This window comes from Sitodiplosis mosellana, unplaced genomic scaffold (genome assembly GCF_009176505.1).
Source record: "Sitodiplosis mosellana isolate CC-2019 unplaced genomic scaffold, AAFC_SMos_1.0 Smas_scaffold_59, whole genome shotgun sequence".
Taxonomy (NCBI): domain Eukaryota; kingdom Metazoa; phylum Arthropoda; class Insecta; order Diptera; family Cecidomyiidae; genus Sitodiplosis; species Sitodiplosis mosellana.
The window spans coordinates 214,846-226,315 of record NW_022595301.1 but is presented as its reverse complement, the minus strand read 5'-3'; the positions used below and the strand labels follow the sequence as shown (position 1 = coordinate 226,315).

The 11,470-nt window shown below is 35.4% G+C and overlaps 2 protein-coding genes across 4 annotated transcripts; one reads left to right on the top strand and one right to left on the bottom strand.

Moving 5' to 3' along the window:
• Positions 1 to 2,226: 2,226 nt before the first annotated feature.
• LOC129570475 (synaptotagmin-4) lies at positions 2,227 to 10,898 on the top strand. Of its 2 annotated transcripts, XM_055450102.1 has the most exons (6): positions 2,228 to 2,752; positions 6,719 to 7,340; positions 7,539 to 7,770; positions 7,908 to 8,159; positions 8,258 to 8,332; positions 9,373 to 10,898. In XM_055450102.1, exons 1-6 carry the CDS (start codon positions 2,710 to 2,712, stop codon positions 9,490 to 9,492), a joined length of 1,344 nt encoding a protein of 447 aa, XP_055306077.1. In that variant the 5' UTR covers positions 2,228 to 2,709; the 3' UTR covers positions 9,493 to 10,898. The 2 variants fall into 2 exon arrangements, with proteins under 2 accessions (XP_055306076.1, XP_055306077.1); XM_055450101.1 differs by having other exon boundaries at positions 2,227 to 2,752; positions 8,258 to 10,898.
• On the bottom strand, positions 3,043 to 6,595 carry LOC129570473 (mitosis initiation protein fs(1)Ya). 2 transcript variants are annotated; one of them, XM_055450099.1, is made up of 6 exons: positions 6,252 to 6,595; positions 5,911 to 6,135; positions 5,292 to 5,731; positions 4,611 to 5,199; positions 3,960 to 4,257; positions 3,043 to 3,583 (listed from the first exon to the last, which is right to left on the bottom strand). In XM_055450099.1, the coding sequence occupies exons 1-6, from the start codon at positions 6,270 to 6,272 to the stop codon at positions 3,399 to 3,401; spliced, it is 1,758 nt and encodes a 585-aa protein (XP_055306074.1). In that variant the 5' UTR covers positions 6,273 to 6,595; the 3' UTR covers positions 3,043 to 3,398. The 2 variants fall into 2 exon arrangements, with proteins under 2 accessions (XP_055306074.1, XP_055306075.1); XM_055450100.1 differs by having other exon boundaries at positions 4,629 to 5,199; positions 6,252 to 6,541.
• Positions 10,899 to 11,470: the final 572 nt, after the last annotated feature.

Sequence of the window (11,470 nt, the reverse complement as noted above, 5' to 3'; positions counted from 1 at the left end):
TTGGACAAATATTGACAAAAACATATTTTGCGTCGAAGAAAAATCATCAAAATTTTATTATGAAACCAAAGATGCTAAACAACACAATTTTGTTCATAAGGTAGAAGAATCCAATACAAATTATTTTTAATTTTGCCGCCTTTATGAGCAGGAGCACTGAATTAACGGACGAAAAAAGAGTGTCTCTTGGAAACTGGTAAAGTTATTTATAAGCCTGACAGCGCTTGAGCAATCGCCGTGTTTCGGTTCGAAGGAGTTTTCTGATAAATTCCAGGTAGGGCCAATTGCGCTTGAGTTGTGCCAAAGTGGTGCATGCAATTTGATTCTTTGATATTTAAATTTTTGAAAACCGTTGATGATACTAAAAAATTGTCATTTCCAAGATTATTGTCGGAAATATCTAGGATCATTAAACATTCGAGCGATTCAAACGGCCTTCAGATCGTCGAACGAAAGATTCGTATTTTTCAAGTGCAATTTGAATGAATATACATGTTCAAATGTGGTTGGTTATGGACTGAAATCTCCTAAATATACTGCAATCAATGGTTGGACTCGAGCTAAATTGTAACATTATGGCCATGTACCTGATGAGAAGAATATTTTGCACTATTATAACAAATCTTCTACAAGGTACGAGTATTATTTCCAGCTCGTTTCTGATGCCATTACAATGATCCATTATCTGATCTGTATGGCAAGCTTTTCCTGTTGAGAAAGTTCTGACTTCATCCTCTTATTTCACTAGGAGAACGCAATTGGTGCAATAATATCGATCAGAATCGTTGCAAGGTCAAACAGAAAACATTGTGGATAATGACAATAGAACAGACGGATGATTGAAAAAAAAACAATTTCCATGTGGTTCGATATTCACAAAACAAAGTGAATAGCAATGATTTAGCCAACGAATACTTGAAGTTTTGAAAATCCTCGAGTATGTGAGCACAAATGAAGAGAACAAAAAGCGCTCATATTTTACTGAAATTATTTTTCGAAACAAAATACCGTATTTGAAATGCATTGATTCACTATCTGTTTCGCTACTATGATATATAATATTTGATAGACGCACCGAAGGATGGCTTCGTGTGCGAACCTTAGACCAATCATACGGCTGACATTGGATGGATCCGCGTGGATCGAATGAAACAGTATTTAGTACGTGTTCATAAACCGATCAGCAAAATAACGGTATAAATACAGCCACTGTTTCCATCGAACTTTATTTGCGCTTCATAGTTCATCCCAAGGATAAATCACTCAAAAGTAATACAACGCTGCTGAAGAAGTAATACAACGTGAAAAAAGTAATACAACTTTTTAGTGAATTGCCCCTTGGTTCATCCTTAGCAGTCGAATGCAGAGAATAAAGTGAAAGTATTGAAATTAGTAGTGATAGGAGGATATTTCTTCAAAAAATAAATTAAATTCATTTTCCATTATTATTTATGGCCATTTTCGACCGATTTCCCCATAAAAACGGTGAAGAATAACATTTTTACCTGCCGAAGCCAAATACACGAACTTAATGGTGGTTACAAACGAAATTTTATCCTTCTCCCTGAAGCGGCTCGACATGGGCTATCTATTTGACGCAAAAAAAAAGTGTTTAAAAATTCCCACTCTTTTTGTTCAAAAAAAACCCCACAAATGTAATTCGTTTTATTCATAAAATAATATTGAATTCAGAAATCAAACAAACTCCATATCCCAAATGTCAACCGTCATTAGGCTAGCTACTGCTACTTCATTTCAAATATTCAAAAAGAAACGGTTCGTATCCATGCGTGACAAAAGTGACTAATTCTGTTTCTGTATTTGATGACAAATATGGGTGTATGAGACATTCTCATGACTAATATGAAAAGTACAGCCTTTTGAATAGAAAGAAAAATAAACGGCGCCAAAAAAGGATTATTTACAACATTCAAGACAAATTTTTTTACCATTTTTGTACATTTGCTTGTTAACAGCAGAAAAAAAATTAAAACAATTTTTGTAGAAAAAATTCTAAAAAGAATGGTACTCCCGTTTACCATTGGTATCATCCATACTGCAACACATTACCTACATGACAAACAATTGTTTGTACTGAGTATTCTCAGTAGCTTCACCAAGCTGCTACCCACATACAGAAGTATGGCGCGGGCTTACTTTTCCATTGCATTGTGTTGCGTCGGCGCGAATCTATCGATTTCTCCCAGTTTCAATTTTGACGGAGCGACAATGTCTCAGTAGCATTTTACTGTGCAAATCAGTATGCAGAATTTTCTTATGTAAGGAAGTTAGACAAAGAAAAAAACGTTTTTCAATTCCAACAAACAGATTGTTTTCCATATTTACTGTAAATGCAACACATTGTGCAAATATTTTTAAATTTTTGATTTGAAAATTAGTAAACAATTTTGATTTTTATTTCATTTCAAGAGAATTTTTTGCATATTGACTAAAAAAAAAAGTGTAACATGTTGCACAAGTGAAACCCGAAGCGTGTCAGTGAGAGAGAAAAAAGAAACAATTTCTATATCAGAAAAAAAAATTCAAGTGTAAACCAAAAGAAATTACTTTGAGACAGAAAAAGTAATTGTTGAATTGTCTATTGGCCAAAGTGATAGAATATTGCAAGTAAAAGTGGATAACAGGCAACTTTTCGGTACGGATAAACACGTAAATCAACTCTATTTGAGTTCTGGAAGGATTTACAAGATGGGTGAACATGGCCCAAATGACGCATCCACCGTTGAAACTGGTAAATTTACACATTTTTTCAGTGTTGTTTATTTTATTTTTTTCTGATGAAAAAGTTTGTTTGTTTGAAATTTATTGAAAATTTAATGATCAAAAATACGTCAATCGAATTATCAACACTAAAATTAGATCGAAAATGCATGTTTTTTTTCTCTTGAGCTGCGTCGTAATAAAAACCATTGCGAACGCGATTCAATGAATCATACGTCATAAGCACTAGCATATTTTCCATGTTCGTGATTTGTTTTAACAACTCATCAATAAAAACGGATTCAAGAGCGATGGTAGCGATTTTTCAATTTGATACTTCGTGCTTTTTTTTGTTCTTTATTGTGACGTTTATGTGTGGGTTCCGGTTCAATTATAAAGTATTGGATACATTTTTGGACTTTTTTTTCTACATTTTCGATTGCATTTTATGCATTGTTATATGATGAATGGACTGACTAAAATGCCAATCAATCATTTGGAATTATCTTTGATTTTATACAAACAAAGTCATTACTTAGGTGCTACGGAACAGTTTTTTTTTTTCTTTCTCGCATACGTTTGACTGGAATTATACATAGCATTCATTCAGACATATTTTGATAAATAAATAACAATTTTTACAAGTCACATGATTTACATAACAGAAAAGAAAATGGTTAATTGTTCAGCATCCTACGTATGGGTGGGCGGCACATGATCCGCTTTCGATAATTCGCTGGCTCTAAAGATGCGTCCAAGGTGTCTATGGAAGTAACTCGACGACGTTTGATTGGTTGCGACGAATCACTCTCACTTTCTTCTCCATCCGAAGGTGTTTGTGGGTTTTTTTCACGCAATATTCCTGCGGAAAATTTTGAAGAAGAAAAAAGTTGAAAATATATATTTTGCTTTACTGAAAATTCAACACGAGAACAATGGGCTATTGTCAATAACTCTGCGTTTCATGTAGTGAATAAAATGTTATGGGTGATCGATTGATAATTTTTTTACTTTTTATGTGAATTTTCATAGCGCTCATAAATTTATATGAGCTTATATAGCTCATAGCATGAATTGTCAACAATGTTGATTCAAAATATACGTTCATAATTGTGTAGGTTATAAAATTTGATTTGAAAAATTATGAGCATCGTAATGGAGAGAGAACATGAAGAAAGAAAGAAAGATGAGCCTAGATCTTAAATGGTAATGATACAATGTCCCAAAAATATCCATACCTGTAAATGATGCACACCGCTTGATAATCACATGAGATTTAACGTCTTCCCCTTTCATCTCCGGCATCGATAAATCAGGTGTGAACGATGCAAATCGTAGAAATGTTGACACATATGACCAGATTTTACTTCCAGACGATTTTTTTGGTTCACTTTTCGATACATTGGACAAATGGGAGTCGTGGCCCAATTCAGCGATACTTTCAATCGGAGTTTGGCTTTCAATTTCCGTATCGTATTCGTCATCATCAAAGCGACGAACGGTGGTACGCTTCTTCGACACTTTTGGTGTGTAAATCTGAAAGAAAAGGATTGTATTAGATGAATAGCAATTTATTTTTTCTGTCTCTACTATAGTAAAATGAGTATAAAACTGTTCGTTCAATGATTGTCCATCAAAAGGAGCTATTGAGATTTTTGTATTGAAAATTCGTCTATGCAAATATTTCTAGTCAAATTTTTCTAACAAAAAAGTTGCTAATCAAATGTTGTTGATGAAAAATTCGCTATCAAACGATTTCTATTGAAATAAAACTTCCTATCAATAGAAAGTTCCAATTGGAATGAATGCTTTCAAATTAAATTTTCCTATTAAAATTATTTCGACTCAAAAAAAAAAACGAAAAAAAATGAACAAAAACTCGAATTTACTTCAATATTTTCGATGACTTTGGTCTGTACAAATTCCTTAGGTGTATACCAAACTTCATGGTCGCCACCATCGGTTGAGCCAATTTTTTCGCTGGACAATTTTCGTGATACTAAAACGGGTGTCTCTCCAATTGGTTCTGATGTCATTAGTTCATTGACAATGCTGTGATTATCGTTTGTGTGTTCGACAATTTCCACATAATTTTCATGATCAAAACAATTTGGTGCATCAGTGTTTGCATCTTTTTCTTGTTCATAAACCGTTTCCAAGGCGCTGGTTCTAGATTCCATTGAATTGGTTTTAAGAACAGCTGACATTGAAATGCGACTTTTTTCGATGGATTTTGATGCCAAATGTTCGGTTTTGCTAGTATCCCGCGAACTGGTCGAACGGACACGTAAATCGAGTGGTGATTTTGGGCTCAACACCGTTCCATGCTGCGAATGTTGATATTCAAGAATGGCACGATGAATACTTTTTGTCATAACTTGGCGTGTAAGCGGTGTCACGGCAAGTGAATGTCTGGATCGCTTGATTGTTGTTGTTTTCTTCTGTGTCACCATAATACTTTGCTGTTGAACGTTCTGCCTATTTTGAGGTTAGATGAGATTGATTGGTTAATTTCACATTCAATTCCAGAGAAAAATTTCATTAAATTTTCCAAAGAAACTGTCAATTACCTAATATCGTTCGTTGGATTGGTGCTGGTATCCGAATCGCTGCTACTGTTATACCCTAGCGATGAAGTCAAGCACGAACTACATTGTCCATTGTCATCGGGAGATTTAGCACACATCAAATTGTGATGCATTGGCGTTGACGTTTGTCGTACCAAAGCCTTTTCCATTGCGTCTGGACTCTGTGTTTTGTACAATGGATGATTCGATGTGTGCAGAATGGTCGAATAATTGCGCAACGAAATCACACTGTCCGAAATACTCTTTTCAAACGATGACTTTTGCACGGCCGTCACGAAATTAACATGTGATGCATCTTTGGTGCAGGCCGATTGATTGTCAATTTTATTGGTGCTATAGTCTTTTGGCGATTGCAAACTGCATACATCGTTCATGTGCGAACATTTATTGGCCGATGAAAAATCGCTGATTGAATTGAATTGCTGCAAGAGGAGAGAAAAAGAACAACAACAACAACAAATTGCCGTGAATGTCACATTGAGCATGAAATGGCGGTGCATGTTGAGTGAATCATACGGTGCAAAAACACACAGTGAACAAAGAAAAAACGAAAAAAAATAAGAAAAGAAAAGAGAAAATCAAAGAAGCCACCATCACTTACCGTTCGGCATTTTTTGCAATGCAATGGCAAATGAGCCTGACACAAATGCATGATGAGCGCAAAATCATTGCGACATTGAAATTCCATTGTTGGATAACCTTGGCATAGGCCGCATTGCATCCGATTCCGTTCGGCCCATACATCATTTGGATTGTGAGCGGAGAGCTCATGTCGATTACGGCATTCCAAACAACAGAATATGCTTTTGCACACCGCGCACCTAACCTATGTAAAAACCGGAAAAAATTGTATTACGACGAGTTTTTTTTTCTTCTTTCATTTTTTTTTTCAACAAAAATTCGATCGATTTAAATGAACAAAGCTAAAAAAAAAATATTTACTTCTTCTGGTACCAACACCATTTTGCGCGATTTTAATTGAACGCTAAACTGATTCGTTAAAAAATGTGAAATTTGCACAAGAATTGTTCATGCACAGAGAGATGTGAGACCGCTATGTCGTATAATGAATAGCACAATGCTTGAAACACACATACACTTGACTTTGTATTCGATGTGAACTCTACAGCAACGAACCACTGATAACCCTATTAGCATCTCATTCGCACCGAAGCGTCGTGTGATACGAGAGAAAAAAAAAGTGTACAATGTTACATTTGTCTTACCCGATTAGAACGTTTCATATAGAAAGCAAAGGGCTATCGACGGCGTGATTTATTGCTGACTTCACACTTGATTTCCATCGGTTTGCGAACTGTCAAACATGGATATTGATACAATGTACCATTAAATGATAGCATCTAACCTAAATTTTTGCAATAATTGAATATGAATTTTTGTCTTTGCAGTACTTCCAGCAGTGCTTGGTTTTGCTGTAGCCGGTTTTATCATAGCGACCGCATTTTATGTGTGTCGTTTGAGACAGCGTAGCCACAAAAAGAGTCATGAGCCGGCGATTTATCATCCGAAGAAACGAACAACGGCTGTACGTTCACCAAGCGGTCAACCCGGTGGTCCGCCACACTATTTGAAAAAGTCACCGTCACCAACATCAGTGAATAAACCATTGCCGGGCAGTTTATCGCCAACAACTGAAACCAGTGGTGGCCAAATCAACCATGGATCATCGTCAAATCTCAAAGCACAAGCCATTATTGCACACCCAAAATACACCGAAGAGAGTGAAATCCAAACGAAAATCATTGGCCAAATGGAAAATTCAACCAGTTCAATCGGTTCAGACGGCAATGACACACAAGAATATGGCAAATTGGGTTCGTTAGTCTTTAAACTGAGATATCTGACCGATCGTAGTGCTTTGGTGGTGTCGGTGATTCGATGCCGTGGATTGCCATACAAAAACATCTCCGATGACCTACCAAATGGAATCAATGGAAAAACACAAACGGCCACCGATCCATACGTCAAGCTACAGCTATTGCCGGACAAACAACACAAAGTGAAGACACGGTATGGAAATATGATTAGAGTAACATGCATTAATGCTAGTTTGGCCAGCATTGAATTGCTTGTTTGGTTGGAATTGCAATTTTCATTTTCTTCTTCATTTCTCTTCTTTTTTCAAGCCTCTGAACTGATCGAATTAATTCATTTCTCTCTCTCTCTCTCTCTCTCTCTCTCTCTCTCTCTCTCTTCGTCGTCTTACAGTGTCGTTCGCAATACACGAAACCCAGTGTACGATGAAGATTTTACATTCTATGGACTGTCAATGGTTGAGATCAGTGCGATGTCATTACATTTTGTGGTGTTGAGCTTCGATCGCTACTCACGTGACGATGTCATTGGCGAAGTGATTTTACCATTGAACGAGATCGACTTAAATCAAATTGAAACACAGCAAGTGGCAATGTGCAAGGAAATTCAACCAAGAAGCTTAAAGGTAATGGGACCAAATTACGAAGAAGTTTTGTTAATTTATATGCTGCAGTCTGCAGTGACTCGGTTAACCATTAACCCCAACTGCAATCACTTTCATACTTCATCTCATTTGCGCAAATTTATTTCTTCCATGGTCAGATTCGAGCACAAGGCCGTGGTGAGCTATTGGTATCATTATGCTGGCAACCAGGTGCGGCTCGTTTAACGGTCGTTTTACTCAAGGCCCGAAATCTACCCCGAATGGATGTGACTGGCTTAGCTGATCCATATGTGAAAATTTATTTGCTGTGCAACGGACAAAGAATTGCCAAAAAGAAGACACACGTTAAGAAACGTACACTCAGCCCGGTCTTTAATGAGAGTTTTGCTTTTGATATACCAACGAATGAGGTCAGTATTGATTTACTGCCGGCAACAGCAAGCACAGTTTCACATTTGCATTAAGATGTTAGAGTGGCTTAAATGAACAATAAATTTGCGGTTTTTAGGGCACTGGATCAAGCTTAGAAAATATCTCACTGGAACTGATGCTACTCGACTGGGACCGAGTCACCAAAAATGAGGTAAATGCAATTTTTATTATCATTTTCAAGCCGAATTTTTTTTCTTACAAGGGGAATTATGTTCAAATCATTGCGATTAATATGTTGTTTCAACAAATCGTCGTCAGACCAGTCTATGACAGATGGATAGCTAAGGATATCTTCTAAGTGAAACTCATAAATCTGGGATAGAGAGGTTTTACGTTTGCGACTTGCTATCAATGGAAATTTATTTTTAAAAAAATTCATTCGAGACGAAAAATGTAATGAAACATATTGATAAATGTGTCTCAAAGTTCAATCAAGATCGCTTAATAAACGAAGAAAAACGACACGCAGCACTCTAGGCGAGGGACACTCAAAACAGTCATCGTACATATATTGAGCGGGCACTATCGATGCGTTCATTTGTGTGAGTGCGATTGTATAAACGACAATGTTCGTGTTAAATATGTGTACGATGACAGATTCGAGCATTCCACGCGTAGAGGCGTCTTGGCGTCTTACGTCAAATCTTTCCCATGTATTTGTATACGAAGAAAGCGACCTGGTTAAATTTTTATCATTAATTTTCGTGGATAGCAAGTCACAAAATCAAAACATCCCAATCTCAGTTTGCTGAGTTTCTGTGCTCAGCATATATGCTCCAACCATCTGTCATTGACTGCTTTAAGGTGCTATTTCCCAGGCGGCCGATCATGTTCAATTCCAATCGGCACCGATTTTTTCCAACACAAAATTGCCAATCAGAATCGGACGCCTAGGAAACAGCACCTCTGGACGATGATTTTTCTAAGGAAAAAAAACAAATTTTGATGTTTTAAAGGGAAATTTTGGAGGCGATATTAATTTATTTTAATTTTTTTAAATATTATTGCAAAATTATTCAAAAATTCTAGCCAATTTTCAAGGAATTAAAGAAAATCCAATCGAAAACGATTTGCAAACCATAGTTTTAAATCCATTGTTGGTTTAGAATCAACAGCTTTAGTCATATTCTCTGCTCTATATCAAATGTGAACTTAATTCGCTAAAAAAAGTCATATTTTGTAAAATTCCAGGTAATCGGACGGCTTGAATTGGGCGGACCACGATGTGCTGGCGCGGCTCAGAATCATTGGAACGAAGTGTGCAATTCGCCGCGTAGACAGATTGCCGAATGGCATAAAATGCATGAATGAATGGCACAAAATCGCTGATTAAATATGCATTTTATTTAATCTTCATATAACACACAATATATTAATCTAAACAATTACAACAACGTTTCCCTCAATACAACGTGTGCGCAGAGGCTAGAAGGAAGGAAAATTCGTGCACATCTCAATTTCGTCACTCAGAAGTGATGAAAAATATATATATATTTCAGTTGTGTTGCATTTTTGTTTATCAAACATATATATATTCGTTCATTCTGACCACTATACCGAGAAAAAAGCCAGAGTCAACCAAGACTCTCGGTCCGAGAGAAAAGAAATTGTCATTCCAAGAATACGCAAGAAAAAAATTGCATTTTATGTCATACCAAAGCATGTAGATAATTCAAGCGACACCCTTGCTCCAAATTTAGCTCCAGACAAACGAACAAAACGACGGACCGACCATCGGTTTGAGTATACGGATTGCATAGATGTTTTTTTTAAATAAATGGAGAACGAAATAAATGGGTTTGAGAGAGAGTACGTTTGTTTCGGCTAATAAATTTGAATTTTTTTTTATTATTATTATTCATACATGCTGCAATCTCATTCGTAATAAAAAAAAACAAATCCATGATAATAATAATGATTCTAACAGAGCACAATTAAAAGAACCTGTATCATGTATAATGTATATATCACCCAAAAAAAAAAAATCAGTTGCCTAAGATAAGTACCAAATTTCTAATTTAGCCAAAACGAAAATTGCGCAAATTGACGATTGACAAGTGTAATGGTCTTGCTAGGTATTTTATACAACTTCTGGTCCATTCCGAGCACCATTTGGTCCAACTTGTTTTAGGCACTGCAACTATTTAATTATTCAAACACTATGGTATTATATTATATTCACAAACAAACAAACAAAAACTCATTCAATTGTCAAACATACTTAAAACAACGCTTTCGAGAATTCCCTTATAATCATTAACATGCAGTACAACAGACGGATCTAGTAATTACTGATTCAAAAACTATATCAACAAGAGAGAGAGAGAGAGGGAGAAAATCTTTTTTCTTTTCGATCAATTTTCATCCAAAACATGATGCGTACTTTCGCTCTATTTCAAAACCAACATGTATGTTTAAATAATGTGCTATAATATTTTCCATATTTACCAACATTTTAAAATATAATATGGAAATTAATCATTTTCTTACCCTCACCAAAAAAAAAACCTTTTTAAGCTTCGGTTCATTGCAGTTTTTTTAAATTAATTTTTTTTTTCCAATTTACCAAGTTTGTTATGCTTAAATTATGATGAAAGAGAAAAAAACAGTTGAATTTTTAATTATTTTCTTAAAAAAATATGTTACAGACATTTAGAGAAATTTAGTTACTATTGCTAATGCTGATTAAACTTTTTTTTTTGATTCAGAGAGAAAAATCCTATTTCATTTCTTTTTTCAGTAAATTGTAATGTTGACAACAACAAACCAAATCAATAAATCGAAAATGAATTTGTTTAAATTCGTAAAAAAATTGCGTTTCCTTTTCTGATGAATTTTTTCTAACAAGATTACGAAGATTTTCCAAAATATTCTAAAATTTGCCACAATTTTCCGGAATTCCCAACATTTCCTATCAATTCACCCATTTGGACATTATTAATTGTACATTTTTTCACTTTTCCGATTGATTGGCGAAAGATGTTTCATTCTGGACATGGTAAGGTTTGGTCTTATTTTTTACGCGATGCATAAATCACTTCGAATTTTTTGTATTTGAATCGAGAAAAATCTCTAACAAAAATATTTCCAGCGAAAAAGTCATTGACTTAGTTGGTGCTATTTACCAAGTGACTTACCTGGTACTTACTTGTGCTGAGAATTCAAATGGTCTTACCTTTTTTGATTCCATTCAGTGCAGATAATTAATCTGGTTCGATTTTTGCCACTGAACGAAACTATTTCAGCGAGAGAAAATCTGAAGATTTGAGTTAATCCCAGAGGATTTTCG